The sequence below is a fragment of the Pituophis catenifer genome, unplaced genomic scaffold, assembly GCF_029215685.1.
Source record: "Pituophis catenifer annectens isolate HBS135680 unplaced genomic scaffold, rPitCat1.0.hap2 SCAF_16, whole genome shotgun sequence".
Taxonomy (NCBI): Eukaryota; Metazoa; Chordata; class Lepidosauria; order Squamata; family Colubridae; genus Pituophis; species Pituophis catenifer.
Genome location: NW_027256896.1, coordinates 13,745,133 through 13,763,955, shown reverse-complemented (window position 1 = coordinate 13,763,955; position 18,823 = coordinate 13,745,133). Strand labels below are relative to the sequence as shown.

General features: G+C 42.8%; 1 protein-coding gene across 1 annotated transcript in view; it reads left to right on the top strand.

Moving 5' to 3' along the window:
• Nucleotides 1-1,754: 1,754 nt before the first annotated feature.
• PDXDC1 (pyridoxal dependent decarboxylase domain containing 1) overlaps nucleotides 1,755-18,823 on the top strand; it is a 43,225-nt gene continuing 26,156 nt past the window's right edge. Inside the window, exons 1-7 of the mRNA XM_070954834.1 lie at nucleotides 1,755-1,878; nucleotides 9,598-9,671; nucleotides 12,248-12,313; nucleotides 13,758-13,841; nucleotides 15,808-15,954; nucleotides 16,814-17,003; nucleotides 18,561-18,629. Coding sequence (XP_070810935.1) covers nucleotides 1,858-1,878; nucleotides 9,598-9,671; nucleotides 12,248-12,313; nucleotides 13,758-13,841; nucleotides 15,808-15,954; nucleotides 16,814-17,003; nucleotides 18,561-18,629 — 651 coding nt within the window. The 5' untranslated portion in view covers nucleotides 1,755-1,857. The remainder of the gene's footprint in view (nucleotides 1,879-9,597; nucleotides 9,672-12,247; nucleotides 12,314-13,757; nucleotides 13,842-15,807; nucleotides 15,955-16,813; nucleotides 17,004-18,560; nucleotides 18,630-18,823) is intronic.

Below are 18,823 nucleotides of genomic sequence, written 5' to 3'. Positions count from 1 at the left end.
CCGAAGGCAACTTCTGCTCCATTGAATATAGAATATCAGAGGTGAGCTGGGCTGAGAAGATAATGCCAGGTCTATGACAATTCGGCATGGCCAACTCGCTGCAGGACAAGAGTTACATTATGATCAAAGAAACGGTGGAACAGAATCCTTAAAGAAAGGATGCCAAAGGAGGAACAGAATGTAATGTGAATTGCAAAAAATTAAAATGTTTTTTAAATTTATTTTAAATAATTAAATAGAATTGTTAAGTTGTTCTCTCCAGCAAGTTGGCCATGGTGAGTTGGCCATGGTGAGTTGGCCATGATGAGTTAGCCATGGTGAGTTGGCCATGGTAAGTTGGCCATTATGAATTGGCCACAGGGAGTTGACTGTGGCAAGTTGTCCCATTCCGGACAGCGCCTGGTCTGAAGTCACCTAGCCAACTTTCATGCCTGAGCAGGACTAGAACTCCCCATCTCCTGGTTTCTTTACCAGTACCTTCACCCTTATACCAGACTGGGTTCTCTTTGATCCCGAAAGACGGCCCAGCCATGTAGTAACTATGGGGGAGATGTCAGCATCCCTAGTGGAACCTTCAAATGATACCCCACTGGTGATTTCCAATAAAAGAAAGTCTTGAATAGAATAGAATAGAATAGAATAGAATAGAATAGAATAGAATAGAATAGAATAGAATAGAATAGGAATAGAGGAGGAGAGAATAGAATTAGAATAAGAGTAGAATAGAATAAAATAGAATAGAGGAGAGAATAGAATAGAATAGAATAGAATGGAATGGAATGGAATGGAATGGAATGGAATGGAATGGAATGGAATAGGAATAGGAATAGGAATAGAATAGGAATAGAGGAGGAGAGGAGAGGAGACAATAGGAATAGAATAGAATAGAATAGAATAGAGGAATAGAGGAGGAGAGAATTAGAATAGAATAGAATAGAATAGAATAGAATAGAATAGAATAGAATAGGAATAGGAATAGAGGAGAGGAGAGGAGAGAATAGGAATAGAATAGAATAGAATAGAATAGAATAGAATAGAATAGAATAGAATAGAATAATATTCTTTATTGGCCAAGTGTGATTGGACACACAAGGAATTTGACTTTGGTGCATAAGCACTGAGTGTATTATACAAAGGATTGATTGATTGATCTCTTCCTCGTTGGAATAATGTTTTTATCCCAATGCTCCAAGCCAATTGCAAGCCACTACTAGACCTAAACCCCACCCCGTGCAGGGACGTCCCAACTAGGCAGCTGCCCAGCTACCACTAAACCCAAACGAAAACCCGCTTGGACTCTGCAAAACTCTCTTTGCGCGTCATCCTTCTCCGCGCATGCTCCATCGGGGAGGAAGACGTCATCTCTTTCCTCGAAACCCCCCCCAGGAATGTTCCATTCGCCAAGGAAGGAGGAGGTGGGGGAGTAAAATCCTACCAAAGCTTTAAATCTCCCGGTGGAAATTCTCCCCAATCGATCGAAAGGATTTTTTTTTCTTTTTAGTATCTCCGGTTTTAACCTTTGGAGCTTATTCTTTCTTTCTTTGGTTTTTTTTTTTTTGGGGTGGGGGGAGAATGTTGTTGCTGTTGGTACGTCCCACCGCTGTAGCTCCGCCCAAACCCCGTCGCGCCTTCCTTGTCAAATCCGGGCGCGTTTACGGAAGCCGAAGCGGCTCAAAAGGGCCCCGGGTGGGTGGGCGCGCGCGCGTCTCCCCGCCCCTCGGCCCCGCCCTCCGCACGCTCCGCTGACGCCGCCTGGCTGCCGACGTGGAGCCGGCCGAGGCCGCGGCCAAGGCGGAAGTAGCCCGGGCGGAGGAGCCGGAGACCTTCGCCGCCGCCGCCGCTCTAGCACCCGCGGCCATGGAGAGCTCCTTGGAGAAGGTGGGCGCTTGCCCGGGGGCGGGGCGGGGTGGGGAGATCTCTGGGAAAAGGGGGGGGGCGCTGATCAAGGAGGGGGGGGGGGCTGAAGGTGTAATATGAGCCCATATAGGGTGGGGGGGGGAGGGCAGAGAAGATGCGTCTCGTATTCATAATGGAAGGGTAGTGATGTCAGCTCGGCTGTGGGATTATATTCCTACCTTGATCCAATATTTGCATCGTGGAGGATCTGGTGGTGGAGGCAATGGTAGTGATTTGTGCATTAATAATAGGGGTATAATATATATATTATATATATATATATAGGCACACAGATAGAGTACCCCTATTATTAATGCACAAATCACTACCATTGCATAGGTAGGTAGGTAGGTAGGTACCGTAAATAGATACAATAGATAGAAAGATACAAGCAGGTAGGTGGGTAGGTAGGTAGATAGATGATAGATAGATAGATAGATAGATAGATAGATAGATAGATAGATAGATAGATATAGATACCGTAGATAGATACAATAGATAGATACAGTAGGTAGGTAGGTAGTTAGATACCATAGAGCAGTGGGTCTCAACCTTCCTAATGCCGTGACCCTTTAATACAGTTCCTCATGTTGTGGTGACCCCCAACCATAAAATTATTCCTAAAACCACTGAAAATATGTGTTTTCCGATGGTCTTAGACGACCCCTGTGAAAGGGTCATTCGACCCCCAAAGGGGTCCCGACCCACAGGTTGAGAACCACTGCCATAGAGAGATACAATAGAGAAATACAATAGGTAGGTAGGTAGATAGATGATAGATAGATAAATGATAGATAGATAGATAGATAGATAGATAGATAGATAGATAGATACCATAGATAAGATAGATAGATAGATACAATAAGGTAGATAGATACAATAGGTAGATACAATAGGTCGGTAGGTAGGTAGATACCCTAGAGAGATACAATAGATAGAGAGACACAATAGGTAGGTAGGTAGAGAGATGATAGGTAGATACCATAGATAGATAGATAGATAGATAGATAGATAGATAGATAGATAGATAGATACAATAGGTAGATACAATAGGTAGGTAGGTCGGTAGATACCATAGAGAGACAATAGATAGATACAATAGGTAGGTAGGTCGGTAGATACCATAGAGAGACAATAGACAGAGAGATACAATAGATAGGAGGGAAGGAGGGAGGGAGGGAGGAAGGAAGGAAGGAAGGAAGGAAGGAAGGAAGGAAGGAAGGAAGGAAGGAAGGAAGGAAAGAGAAAGAAAGAAAGAAAGAAAGAAAGAAAGAAAGAAAGAAAGAAAGAAAGAAAGAAAGAAAGAAAGAAAGAAAGAAAGAAAGAAAGAGAAGGGTGGTTCAGTGGGGATGGAGCTAGGCAGTGGGGAGACCCACTAGTCTCCCCTCAGCCCCATAAGATCATTGGCTGACTTTGGGCCAGTTCCTCCCTCCCTCTCAGGAGGTGCAATGGGGAAGGTGGCAGGCTAGGAGTGGGGAGATCCAGATTCCTTAATTCTGGGCCTTTCAGCTGTCCTGGAACTGCAGTTCTGAATTCTCAAAAGTTTGGGAAGTTGCGATCTCTGTATTTGTGAACTGCTCCAATTGTGGGGGAAACCGACGTATGCAAATCAGATATTTGGAGATGGTATTTGTTTTTATTCTATACCAACAAGCAAATTTGTGGCCTGCAGCTGTGAATAGCTTAGATCCTTTTTCTTGGCACACATTCGTGTACATATCCAATGCCATGTATATGGCAAATGTGGACAAGTATGTCCCTGTTATGTCAAGATTTGTTTAATAAAGTCATTTGCAATCTTGCCTGAAATGGATATAATCCCAGCAGTGGAAGAGAAAGCCAATGACTTTTACTTTCTGTTAATCTTTTGAGAACGGATTCCTAGGTAAGCCCCTGGATTCAGACTTCAGTGCTGAGATCACTGATCAAAAGGATATCAGTTACCAAATTTTGAAAGGTATAACTTACAGGCACTTAACAGGGGTGACTTTGGGCCAGTCCTTCTCCCCCTCTCTCAGCCCAACCCATGTCACAGCTTCCTCATTGTGGAGAAAATAAGAAGAGGAAATCTTAGGTATGCTTGCCACCTTGAGTTATTTATGAAAAAAATAATAAAGGAGGATTAAAAAATAACATGCTCTTCCCGTTTAAGAGAACTAAATTTCGTGAGGATTTGGGACCAAAAACACCCACTTTGATTGAATGGATCTTTAGTCATTCATGCTTTGGATGTAGAAACGAATGTCAGTCACGTAACTCTAATTCAAAGGATGCTAAAATGGACCTCTAAAATTAGCCAGGGAATCACACAAAGATTTATTGATAGGGCAGCCATGAATGTTTCTGAGCTCCGTGATAAATGACTAGCACGAGGAAGAGGAATTGTAGTTTGATCTGATACCGTTGAAGGTTTAAGCATCGGTTGGTTAGCCTGTTAGCATTGACTACAATTTAAAGATCTATTGCTCGTGTTATGAATGTTGGGAGCAATTTATTCAGGGGTTTTTTTTTTCGATGTGTCAAAAGCTCTTTGTGCTATTTCCATGCTCCTGTGAATAAGATAGGAAGCACATGGTCCAATGAATTGGCAAAACTTTGACCTCAATTCTCCGTTCCGAAGAAACTGGAATACATTAGGAGGGTCTGATAAATCATGTGAAAATTGCTTTGTCGGGTATTTCATTGGATGTCGCCTGATGATGTGTGAGATTATTTCCCCCGAGTTGAAGTCTCGGTTAATTTTGGTGACTTTCACTCAAAAGGCATGAAAGAACTCCTACCTGTAGCCAAAAACCCAAAGCAACTGTCTTTTTATTCCATAAAATAAAAGATACTGAGAGAACAAGGAAGAGCATGCAAATGTGTGTTTACTTCTGATTCCGGAATCAGGATTTCAAACCAGTTTGTTCACATTTATAGAGTCCAAAGTTCTTTCCGATGGGTTCAATGACATTGTCAGCATGGGTTTTTACTTCCTCTGGTGGTGCCCTACTTGGCTGCTGTGGTTGTGAACATAACTTTGCTTTGCTGATGATAAGGGTGGAAAGCTGATGATGGAAAAACTACACAATATTTGATACTCTGTTTCCCCTAAAATAAGACCCAACCGGAAAATAAGCCCTAGCATGATTTTTCAGGATGCTCGTAATATAAGCCCTACCCCCAAAATAAGCCCCAGTTAAGATTGTCAGCAGACGGAGGCATTTAGTACTGTATTTCCCCCAAAATAAGAACCAACCAGAAAATAAATCCTAGCATGATTTTTCAGGATGCTCGTAATATAAGCCCTACCCCCAAAATAAGCCCTGGTTAAGATTGTTAGCCGGACGGACTCATTTAGTACTGTATTTTCCCAAAAGTAAGACCTAATTGGAGAATAAGCCCTAATGCGTCTTTTGGAGCAAAAAATAATATAAGACTGAGTCTTATTTTAGGGGAAACATGGTAGATATTGCAATACTTTGGGTCGGCTTCCTTGAAGGATGGGAAGCCACAAGGCTCACAGTACTGATGAACAAGGGATGCATTTCTCAGGACGCAAGGCCAAGGTACAGGTAGTCCTCGACTTACAACAGTTTGTTTAGTGACTGCTCAAAGTTACGACGTCACTGAAAAAAAGTGGCTTAGGACCGTTTTTCACAGTTACAACCTTTGGTAGCATCCCCATGGTCACGTGATCGAAATTCAGATGCTTGGCCAACCGGCTCATACTTACGACCCTGGCCGTGTCCCGAGATCACGTGATTCCCTTTTGCAACCTTCTGACAAGCAAAGTCCATGAGGAAAGCCAGATTCACTTAACAACCGGGTTTACTAACTTATCAACTGCCGTGATTCGCTCAACAACTGTGGCAAAAGGGTCGTCAAATGGGGCAAAACTCACTTAACGTCTGTCTCACTTACCAACAGAAATATTGGGCTCAATCGTGGTCGTAAGTCGATGACTACCTAGATAGTTTGAATCCATGTAATGGTCCTGCCCAGTTGATTGAGGACAATCGGGACAGTCTTGCCCAACTGGGAATCCCAATTTTTTTTTTTTCCTGGAAATTAAATATACAAAAACGGGAAATATGAGATAACATGAGCAAATCGGTTTTTAAATTTTAAAAAGAAGTGACAGAGTTCTCAAGTTATCCGGCGGTTTCTTAGAAAAAGGCAGGTTCCACCGTGCCTTTATTTGCCATGTCCCATCAACATTGGACTTAGTTTATTTATCATACCTTGGCATTCCCTCTTAAAAAGGTAAAGGTTCCCCTCGCACGTATGTGCTAGTCATTCCTGACTCTAGGGGGCGGTGCTCATCTCCATCTCAAAGCTTGAAGAGCCAGCGCTGTCCGAAGACGTCTCTGTGGTCATGTGGCCGGCACGACTCAATGCCAAAGGCGCACGGAACGCTGTTCCCTTCCCATCAAAGGTGGTCCCTATTTTTCTACTTGCATTTTTTTACGTGCTTTCGAATTGCTACGTTGGCAGAAGCTGGGACAAGTAACGGGAGCTCACCCTGTTACGCGGCACCAGGGATTCGAACTGCTGAACTGCCGACCTTTCGATCGACAAGCTCAGCGTCTTAGCCACTGAGCCATCGCATCCCTCTGAGCCACCATGTCCCTAAGGGTACCTTGTATTATTTGTTATATATTGAAACGTTGGAGCTGAAGGTCTGCTCCACCTTTAAAATTAAAAAAAGGGAAGGTGAAAGAGCTGGTTGGCATCTCACAGCTGCATCCACACTGCTGGGCTGCAGGTATTATTGCTAGAAACTCTATTCCCAATGGGAGTCTGCAAGCAATTGTTTTCAATGTTTATCAAGCACACGGAGAGAGAGAGAGAGAGATTTCTGCTGACGTTTGGATAAAGCCTCCCAGCTTAAAATGTGTCCCTTCTATATATTTTTATTTTTTATTTATTTAATTTGATTTATATGCCGCCCTTCTCCGGAGACTCAGGGCGGCTTACAAGGCGTTAAGCAATAGCCTTCATACTTTTGTATATTTATACAAAGTCAGCTTATTGCCCCCGCAAACTGGGTCCTCATTTAACCTACCTTAGAAAGGATGGAAGGCTGAGTCAACCTTGAGTCTGGTGAGATTCGAACCTGCAGTAATTGCAGGCAGCTGTGTTAATAACAGGGTGCTTTAGACCACTGTACTACCAAGGCTCTTGGTATATAATAAATTCATGTTAATTTCTTTCCTTGAAGGACCATTAGGCTAACCATGGTATAATATTCCTGGCAGGCTGTTTCCATAATCAGCTTATTTCATTCCTTCACTTGCTACAGAAGGATGCTGTTATCTCACTCAATATGACTTGGCAATGGTCTACCTGTGCGCTTTGCAAGCCATAATAATGGAAGCCAAGATGGCAAGCCATGATTTACTAAAAGAAGCATCACACAGAATTTGTCAAACCAAGCGTGTTCTAAATTCTTTTCCACCCAATAAAACCAGAAAGGTCATTATTGCAAAAACCAGACAAAATATACCATGGTTAAGGAGGGAATTAGGGACGTGGTGGCTCAGTGGCTAACACACTGAGCTTGTCGATCGAAAGGTTGGCAGTTCAGCGGTTCGAGTCCCTAGCGCCGCATAACGGGGTGAGCTCCCGTGACTTGTCCCAGCTTCTGCCAACCTAGCAGTTCGAAAGCAGGTAAAAAAAAAATGCAAGTAGAAAAATAGGGACCACCTTTGGTGGGAAGGGAACAGCGTTCCGTGCGCCTTTGGCGTTGAGTCATGCCGCCCACATGACCACGGAGACGTCTTCGGACAGCGCTGGCTTTTCAAGCTTTGAAACAGAGATGAGCACCGCCCCCTAGAGTCAGGAACAACTAGCACATATGTGCGAGGGGAACCTTTACCTTTTACCCTTAGGAGGCAATGCTCATATCATTTGTTGAAGTCAATATCATTTGTTAAAAGTCAATATCTTCTGAAACCCACTGTTGCTTATCCAAGTGATGTTATGGTGATACACCTTATATTTCTGAAAAGGCTGCTATTACCAGTCAGCTTCCAAGTACTTTGAAAAAGATTTATCGCCTTGTTAACCTGAGCTGTACATAATAATTAGATCTGTGTTTTGTTGCTGTGGATTTATTGACGTGATGCTGGGTACAAACCAACTTCCTTTCCAGGGTATTTGTGTTGTATTTATGTATTTGTGTGCTTGATGCCTTAAAGCACTAACCCAGAGGTGAAATCCAGCAGGTTCTGACAGGTTCCGGAGAACCGGTAGCGGAAATTTTGAGCAGTTCGGACAACCGGCAAATACCACCTCTGACTGGTCCCAGAGTGCGGTGGGAATGGAGATTTTGCACTACCCTTCCCCCAGGAGTGGGGAGGGAATGGGGATTTTGCAGTATCCTTCCCCTGCCACTCCCACCAAGCCACACTACGCCCACCAAGCCACGCCCACAGAACCGGTAGTAAAAAATTGGATTTCACCTCTGCACTAACCGCTGTTTTACTGTATTTCTTATTACTTTATTTTTATCCTCAGATCAGGCAGCAATTATAAATAACATAACTGCAGCTCTTCCTATAACTTAGAGCTTATCTTAAATTCATACATATCCGCTTTTTAAAATAATGCATTATTCTATGCCTATGTTTTCCCTTATAAAATAGGAATGCATTATAAGACTTGAATGGCATGTTGTCCAAAAAATCAAAGGGAGGATAAAAAATCAAGATTGATTTTGTAGGGGTGAAAGGGAGATTTAAAATACCTAGATTACTCCTTAATCTCCCCAAATTTCTGCAGAAATTTAAAAAAATGGGGATAATACCTAGATTACCCCTTAATCTCATCAAATTTCCCCATAAATAAAAAAGAAAATGGGGATAATCAAATATTTGAAGTTACCCAACCCTTACACGCTGTTCTTCAATGAAGACGATCTCAGATTTTTTTAACTCTGTGGACTCTCTGAAAGGCAAGTCTGAAAAAGAGAGGAAAGTTCCAGGCAACCTATGGGGATGATTCACTGTGGAAAACGGACAACATAACTCTAATCGGAGTTTTCCATTAACACAGTGTCTCCCATGGTGGCCCTGTATATAAGTATATAAGTTTTAAGTGCTATTGCTATTCCTTCCATCCATCCTTCCTTCCTTCCTTCCTTCCTTCCTTCCTTCCTTCCTTCCTTCCTTCCTTCCTTCCTTCCTCCCTCCCTCCCTCCCTCCCTCCCTTCCTCCCTTCCTTCCTTCCTTCCTTCCACCACCCTCCATCCATGGTGCACAGTGGTTAGAACGCAGTATTGCAGGCTGACTCTGCCCACTGTCAGCAGTTCGATCTTGACTGGCTCAAGGTTGGCTCAGCCACCTATCCTTCCGAGGTTGGTAAAATGAGGACCCAGATTGTTGAGGGACAAGAGGCTGACTCTGTAAACCGCTTAGAGAGGGCTGTGAAAGCACTACGAAGCGGTATATAAGTCTTAAGGGCTGAATAGCACTTGGCAATATCATTAGCAGTATGCTATTATGCAATAGCCATAGCATAATAGCAATAGCAATATCATTGCTAGCAATGTGCCTATAGCAGATTGTGACATTCAACCCAAGAGTCCAGAAATGGCTCAAGAGAAGCTATTACAGCTTTTTTTTTTTTTTTTAATGATTTATGAGGTTTGGGAACGTGAGAAGAATTGGAATTTTGCCACCTAATTGACTTTGTTTTTTTCATCTTTCTAAATAACAGATGGTTGACCCTACCTTAGCAGAAATGGGAAAGAATCTCAATGAGGCCATGAAGCTGCTTGAAGACAATCAAAGGTATTTAATAGTCTTGCCTTGGCAGAATTTCAAGAGGATTGCTGCTAATAATGGTGCTTGTAGATCCTGTTTTGGGTGAAATATATATACTTCAGTCCATCAGACTAGAACTGGAAGAACCTCCAGTGATGAAGCATCCACAACTTCTGGAGTCAAGCTGTTCTCCTTGTTAATTGTCCTCACCGTTAGGAAGTTTCTCCTCAATTCCAGGTTGCTTCTCTCCTTGGTTAGTTTCCATCCATTGTTTCTTGTCTTGCTTTCTGGTGCTCTGGGAAATAAGTTGACCCTCTCCTCTTTGTGGCAACCTCTCAAATACTGGAATACTGCTCTCATGTCCCACCTAGTCCTTCTTTTCTTTAGATTAGCCAAACCCAAATCCTGCAGCTGTTCTTCATATGGTTTAGTCTCTAGGCCTTTTAATCATCTTAATTGTTGTTCTGTGTCTGACATAGCCAAACTGCACCCTGCTTCTGATTGGCAGGGCTCATTTAACCCCAAGCTAGAAGCCAAAAGACAATAATAAACTTGCTGTTAGTTGTGAAGTCATGTCCGACTCATCGCGACCCCATGGACAATGTTCCTCCAGGCCTTCCTGTCCTCTACCATCCCCCGGAGTCCATTTAAGCTCACGCCGACTGCTTCAGTGACTCCATCCAAGTCCATCATTCTCTGCAGTCCCCTTCTTCTTCTTTTGCCTTCCATCGTTCCCAGCATTAGGCTGCTCTTCCTTCTCATTAGTTGGTCAAAGTATTTGGGTTTCCTCTTCAGGATCTGGTCTTCTAAAGAGCAGTCAGGGTTGATCTCCTCTAGGACCGACCGGTTTGATGGCCTTGCAGTCCAAAGGACTCGCAGGAGTCTTCTCCAGCACCAGAGTTCAAAGGCCTCCATTCTTTGGCGCTCAGCCTTCCATAAAGTCCAACTTTCACAGCCATCCATTGCAACTGGGAAAACCATCGCCTTGAGTATACGCACTTTTGTTGGCCGGGTGCTTTTTAGTAAGCCGTCTAGATTTGCCATAGCTTTCCTCCCCAGGAGTAAGCGTCTTTTAATTTCTTGGCTGAAGTCCCCATCTGCGAGCCCAGGAAAATAATAAACCAGAGTTTGTTATTGTTTATTGAGTGTATTGATAATGAACCACAGTTTATTGAGGGGTGGCTGTCTTCCCCCACCTCTAAATAATTTTTATCAAGGTACAATTAAACGTGGAGATGGACAGGTAGGAGAGATAACTAAGAGCCCTGTGGTTTTTTTAAAAAAATATGAAAATTGACTGAAAGGCCAGAGCAAGTAACAGGAGGAATCCTGTTTTCCTGCTTGTGGAAAGTGATTGTGATGAAGGAAGGACAGAATTGACCAACTCTTCCTCCTCCATCTTAATCAAATGCGATTGGAGCTGGCCAAAATATGAAATTTACATCTGGAGCCATGCAGATAAGACAAGATAAAACCTCTGTGGTTCTAAGTCTGGGCCAAAGCTAAATGTAATATTAAGGATTCTTCCTTCCTTCCTTCCTTCCTTCCTTCCTTCCTTCCTTTTTCTTTTTTCTTTTTCTTCCTTCCTTCCTTCCTTCTTTCTTTCTTTTTTCTTCTTTCCTTCCTTCCTTCCATTTTTCTTCCTTTCTTCCTTCCTCCCTTCCTCCCCCTCCCTCCCTCCCTCTTTCTTCCTTTTTTTTTCTTTTTCTTTTTCTTCTTTCTTCCTTCTTTCTTTTTTCTTCCTTCCTTCTTTCTTTCTTTCTTCTTTTTTCTTTTTTTTTTCTTTTTCTTCCTTCCTTCCTTCCTCCCTCCCTCCCTCCCTCTTTATTTCTTTCTAATTATATGCCGCCCATCTCATTATTGAAGCAATTCTGAGTGGCTAAGGATGTCCCTTGGCAGTTGCACCAAACTTAGCTTTTTTGAAAAGTAAATGTTAAACTATGTTCACCCAACGCAGTAACCCACCAACCAGTCCCCCTAGAATTTATTCTAGCATGATGTGTGAATCCAACTTCTCTAGTGACGGAGGCTGTAACGTGTCTTCTCACCCAGCGAACTAGGTTAGTGACGTCAGCCTAAGTTACATCACCACAGCTAAGCAGTCACGCTAAAATAAAGTTTAAACAGCCGATGGCATATGATAGATACTTTCTTATTCATATACAGATTTTTTTTTCTTGCCTGGCCTATTGTTGGGAGAGAGAGAGAGAGAGAGAAAAAAGGATAATTTTGGTTTTACGTGTTTCTGTGAAAATTATGCAAAGCTGGTTTTAAAAGAAAGCACAAAAGTTATTCAGAGGTCAGGATGACATTTCCTCTTATGAATTGACGGGATCTGCTTTGCTTTTGATAAGACAGATGAGTCATCCTTTGATTAGGGCAGCGCACAATGGGACAAATAAATAAATAACAGTGCCCGACGAATGTTGTTTTGGCGTGGAAATTTTTTTAAAACCTGTCATTTCATTAAAAGAAATCGGATTCGGCCTTCTGCCAGCCATGTAGCTAATCAAATGTGGCTCTTTGGAACGAAATCCAGCTGTAGCAGAAAACATATATTGCCCAACCTGTCACCAATTCCTGCTGTTTTGTGTTAAAATTAGGAAAGTTGAAGAAGAAAATGAAAAGAACTACACAAGAAAGGATATTCCGGGGCCGCTTCAAGGCAGGTAAATGACCCAGAATTAGGAGTTTTTCCTCTCTGTTTATATTGGGGTTTCCCCCCACCCACCCAACTAATAACTTGGGTATTTTGATTTTGGGGAATTGGAGCTGGGGGGGGGAAGAGAATAATCTGAATTCATTTGCCAAATCACGTGATGTTGGTAACTGATAGCCACAATAATTGTCATCAATGCGATGTGTGATTGTTGCTAACATTGGGGCAAATGGATCATTGGTTTGTATAAAGCTGAAGAGGCCATCGGGACAACTGACTCCAATTCCGTGCTCAATACAACCGTCTAAATCAGCGTTTCTCCGTCTTCATTTATTTTATTTCGTTTTCTATATCAAACTTCTTAGCCGCCCATCTCCCTCATAAAGGGGTTCTTAGCAACTTTCAGATGGGTGGACTTCAACTTGCCGCGGTTGATAAGCAGATCAGGATTATTGCCTGGACTTTTCAATGCGTGAATGCCATTAATTCACAGGAGATAAATAAAGGGGTTTTTTTCTGGACAAGGAGTCTGTTTCTTGCTGCTGCTAAGGCTGTGTCAGAACAGTGCCGTGGTAACTTTGAACAGTCACTAAACAAATGATTGTAAGTCGTGGACTTACCTATATTAAGCGTGTCCACTTTAAAGTCATCTAATGCCTCGTGATGGGTGAAATGCTTCCGGTTCGGACCGGATTGCCCGATCCGGTAGCGATGGAGGCGGGTGGTTTGGAGAACTGGTAGCAAAAATCCCTGCCCCCCCCCCATGCCCAGCTGAGCTGCACGATCATCAGAGGCTTTTTCTTTTAATTTTTAAAAGCATTTTTTCTACAACCTCTTCCGCCGAAAAAATGCTTTTAAAAGTAAAAAAAAAAGCTTCTGATGATCGCGCAGCTCAGCTGGGATCGTCAAAGGGATCGTCAGCTGATGATCCCAGCTGAGTTGCCTGATCGGCAGAGGTTTTTTTTTCTTTTAAATGCCTCTGATGATCCCAGCTGAGTTGCCTGATCGGTAGAGGTTTTTTTTTCTTTTAAATGCCTCTGACGATCCCAGCTGAGTTGCCTGATCGGCAGAGGGTTTTTTTTCTTTTAAATGCCTCTGATGATCCCAGCTGAGTTGCCTGATCGGTAGAGGCTTTTTTTTCTTTTAAATGCCTCTGACGATCCAAGCTGAGTTGCCTGATCGGCAGAGGCTTTTAAAAGAAAAAAAGCCTCTGCCGATCAGGCAACTCAGCTGGGATCGTCAGAGCCTTTTGAAGGCATTTTTTTACAACCTCTTTGCCGAAGAGGTTGTCGAAAAAATGGTTTTAAAAGGGGGGGGAAATTGACCACGCCCACCCAGTCACATTATTCCCCCCCACCAAGCCACGCCCACAGAATCGGTAGAAACAAATTTTAGATTTCATCACTGCCTCATGACCAAGATGGATTTGTGTTTCTCTCCTTCCCTCCTTCCAGCGGACAGGACATGGTGAGCATTCTCCAGCTGGTTCAGACTCTAATGCACGGCGATGAAGAAGAAGAATCACTACAGTCTTATCGGTAACTCTTCGTTGAATAGAGATCTGTCGAGGTTGTGGAAAGGGCTGGAGGTGTCCGGCCCAAAGAATCAGGACCACACATTAAGTTCTACTTAAGATGCATTGCTCACAAGAGCATTCTGTACACAAGAATCTAGTCAATGAAGGGTCAACCCTAAATTACTGCTAAACAAGAGTCAGCAGAATTCAATAGAGATTGGATTTATACCAAACCTTATTCCATCTAGCCGGGCTGGCTTGATCCCATCCTCTCAGTTTTTAATTGAATTTGGTTTTAATTGGGTTGTTTTAAACTTGGGCCAAAGTTATTTAATTGTTTTTTAAAGTGTTTTTTAAATTTTATATGCTATGTTTTATCTTGGCTGTACACCGCCCTGAGTCCCGCAGGAGAAGGGTGGTATAGAAATAAAATAAAATAAATAAATAAATACCATTTGTGGACACGTAATGATTCTAGGCTGAGTACTTTCTTGACTCCGCCTCCCAGGTTGTATCTCTTCTTCTCTTACAGAAGGATGAGTTTTGCTCATGCTTTTTAGGACCCAAAGTCATTATCTTTCAGATTCTCTCTAAACACATAATATACCTAGTACCTTGCTCTTTTTAAAATATTCCCAAAAAAAGCATGCTTTAAAGCAAAATCTAAGGAAATCGGGTTTTGCAAATATTCTTATGCCTTGGGTGGATGGGGGAACTCCAGCATCATTCAGAAGATTAAAGTGATGACAAATTGGTGGAAGCTCCTGCTTTCTGATTTACAGGTTTGATTTCCTGCTTCTCAGGGAAAAAAAAAATTAGTGGTAAGCAACGTTGATGACCTCTGTAAACATAAAAAATTAACAATTAAGGAAGCAATTTAAGGAAGTGGAAAAACTAGCTAGACAAAGTTTGAAGGTTGACATTTCCAGGTGACAGAGAAACTGAAGTCTATAATCAAGTGTTCTCTTAAAAAAAATCTTTTTTTTTTTACCTTGATATTTCATTTTATTATTTTTTGTAATATTTTTATTGTACATTTTTCTTTGTTTTTTAATCACAGTTTCAACTTTGCAACAGCGATATACTGGTTATATGAGCAATTTTTTACAATATACATACTATTATACCTCCTAGTTACGACCATTTAACTCTTATTTAGACAGTATCATGTTTATATCTGTCGTGTCCATGATTCTAACGTAGATCACTATATATTTATCATTCCATGTATTTTAATTTACACTTTTGTATTGTATAGTCTTGCCATAGTATTGCTTCCAATAAGTATTCTCCTATCTATCATTATACTTGTATTTATTTTTGGTTCATTGATTGTCTTTCATCATTGTTTGTTTGTTTATTTAAATTTATATACTGCCCTTCTCCCGAAGGACTCAGGGCGTTGTACAGCCAAATATAATTGATTTTCTAATCTTGGCATCTACTATCTAACCAATTATAGCATATGTCCCAGATTGAATAATATTCTGTTTCTCCTTTGTCTTTAATTTCCATCGAAACCTGTCCATTTCGGCGCAATCTCATATTTTCTTTATTACCATTTCCTCTGTGGGTATATTTCCATTTTTCCAGTTTTGTGCATACATAATTCTAGCCGCTGTTATTACATGTAGCATTAAGTACTGAATTTTTTTTTATTATATTTCCCTGTTAATATGACCTTTAGGAGTCACCAGAGGAAGGAAACCATCACACCAATAATGGCTCAAAAATCAGGTTAAAATCCAATCTACAACATACAGTGGATTGGATTTTAACTGGGTCTTAAGCCAACACCAGCTCGAACAGCTGTCTAATCACTGTTTCCGACCGAAAATAAATACCGCTTAATTATAATACATCCAGTAAAATGCCCCTTGATCATTTTTTGATATATTAGGAAAGGCTTTTCTCAGTCTACAAAGAGAAGTGTGATTTGTGTCATGGTCTCTCTCTCTTCCCCCCTCCCCCCCGCCCCCGATTTTCAGGCTACAGAATGTGGGGGAACAGGGACACATGGCTCTCTTAGGACACAGCTTGGCGGCTTATATTTCCATCCTGGACAGAGACAGACTGAGAAAACTTACCACCAAAATCCTTTCTGACACAACTCTGTGGCTCTGCAGGCTCTTCAGGTACCCTTGTGTTGCTAATACTTTTGAGTGTGCCCTTTATCATGAAAGAAAGTCCCATTTAATCTAAACATTCAGAAACCAATTAGGAAAACAAAAGGCTACTTTTACTGTCATTATTATTATTATTATTATTATTATTATTATTATTATTATTATTATTATTATTATTATTATTATCCTATGGCAGGGGTGTCAAACACAATTTCATTGAGGGCCGCACAATAGTGGGTTCCTCCCGGTTCGGTTTGGTTCGACTGAGCCGGTAGCGGTGACGATATGACGTCACCGAACCGGTTCTCTTTGTTCGAGAACTGGGCCCTCCCGTCCCCCCGCCCCCATTATTCTTACCTTTTATTTGGCCCCGCCCCCAATCTATTCGCTGCCTCCCGAGTCCCAGCTGATTGGCTAGAAGGGAAAAAAACTGTTTAAACTCTTGCCGCGGGGCTTCAAAGGGCCGTCTCCCCACCGAAGTGGTACCTATTTATATACTCGCATAGAACATGCTTTTGAGCTGAGGCAAGTGATGGGAGCTCACCCTGCCAGATAGTGCTAGGACTCAAACCAGCGGAGCTGAGACCATCTCCAGCGTGATTAAGCCGCTGAGCCAGTGTGCTCCTTATTGTCAGTTAATAAGCAGTACGTTCAGTTGGCGATCCACTCTGATGGCATCTCATTCTGCATGTCTATAGCACCTATTTCTGTGTCTTTTAGCCATGTTAATTATAAGCTTTGACATAGCGTTTTCCTCCCCTCCCCCCAAAGATTTTTCATAAGGACCGCTGGGAATAATTGCTTACGCTTAACGTGAAGCACCCTTTCCAAGATGCTCAACGTTTAATGCATCATTGCTCTTAAACAGGTTTGAAAATGGGTCAGCCTATTACCATGAAGATGATCGCGAGGGGCTTTTGAAAGTCTGCAAGCTGGTGATTCACTCCCGCTATGAAGATTATGCCACCGAAGGCTTTAATGCCTTATATAACAAGCAGCCAATAGTGTACATCAGTGCTGCAGCACGAACCGGCTTGAGCCAATTCCTCTGTAGTCACGTAAGTTGAAAGGGGTGCAGGGTTTTTGGGCTGCAAAATCATTGTTACACCTCTTCGTTTGCTGCCATCGTATAATTCAGTAAACTTCTGTTAATTTCATTGGTCGGTTTGTTTATATTCTACCGTGATTATCTAATACTTCTCCTTCCTCCTATTTTCTCTACAACAACCCTGTGAGATAAGTTGGGCTAATAGAGAATGACTGGTCTAAGTCACCTAGATGGCTTTCATGGCTAAAATGGGACTAGAACTCCCAGTCTCCTGGCGATTGGACCAAAGTCACCCAGCTGGCTTTCGTGCCAAAGGCGGGACTAGAACTCCCAGTCTCCTGGCGAGTGGCCCAAAGTCACCCAGCTGGCTTTCATGCCAAAGGCGGGACTAGAACTCCCAGTCTCCTAGTGATTGGTCGAAAACCACCCAGCTGGCTTTCATGCCAAAGGCGGGACTAGAACTCCCAGTCTCCTAGTGATTGGTCAAAAGCCACCCAGTTGACTTTCATGGCTAAGGCGGGACTAGAATTCACAGCCTCTGGACATTGGCCCAAAGTCACCCAGCTGGCTTTCATGCCCAAAGCGGGACTAGAACTCCCAGTCTCTTGGCCATTGGCCTAAAGTCACCGAGCTGGCTTTCATGCCTAAGGCGGGACTAGAACTCACCATCTCCTAGCCATTGGCCCAAAGTCACCCAGCTGGCTTTCATACCCAAAGCGGGACTAGAACTCACAATCTCCTGGCCATTGGCCCAAAGTCACCCAGCTGGCTTTCATGCCTAAGGCGGGACTAGAACTCACCATCTCCTGGCCATTGGCCCAAAGTCACCCAGCTAGTTTTCATGCCTAAGGCGGGACTAGAACTCACAATCTCTTGGTGATTGGCCCAAACTCACCCAACTGGTTTTCATGCCCAAAGCGGGACTAGAACTCCCAGTCTCCTGGCCATTGGCCCAAAGTCACCCAACTAGCTCTCATGCCTAAGGCGGGACTAGAACTCACCATCTCTTGGTGATTGGCCCAAACTCACCCAACTGGTTTTCATGCCTAAAGCGGGACTAGAACTCACAATCTCCTGGTGATTGGTCCAAAGTCACCCAGTTGACTTTCATGGCCAAGGCCAGACTAGAACTCCTGGTGTCTTGCTTTCTAGCCCAGTGCCTTACCCACTAGCGCAAACTGGCTCTCTTAATCAGTTGTACCTGTAATCCTCTTATGAGTGAAGTGTTTTAGTTTAAAATCACGGTAGGCTACAACCAAAGAGATGGAAATGGTCAGTGCCCTTGCTGACGCTGAGATGATGCCCTTCGTACGCATCGCTCATTGCAGAGAGTTTAAACTAAACCAAAAACTCACCTCTTTGAAATATTCTGAACCTCTTCAATACAGCTGCCTGAGACCTCCCGTAAGCTGTTCGTAAATCTTTTTTTTTTTTTACTGTGGCCCAAAGGAAAATTATTATGTAATCAGTATAATTGTGGGGAGGGGGTCCATAGTAACTTTGAACGGTTGCTAAGCAACCGGCCATAAGTCAAGGACCACCCTGGATTTTGTATCTCTTTCTGCAGCTTGGCTTACCTCTTTCCTCCATGTGCCGAGTGCCGTGTAACACGATGTTTGGCTCCCAGCATCAAATGGTAAGGTTTGTTTACTTTTTAAAAAATTATTATTAGGTAAAGGTAAAGGTTCCCCTCGGGCATATGTGCTAGTCGTTCCCGACTCTAGGGGGCGGTGCTCATCTCCGTTTCAAAGCCGAAGAGCCAGCGCTGTCCGAAGACGTCTCCGTGGTCATGTGGTCAGCATGACTCAACACCAAAGATCCAAGGAACGC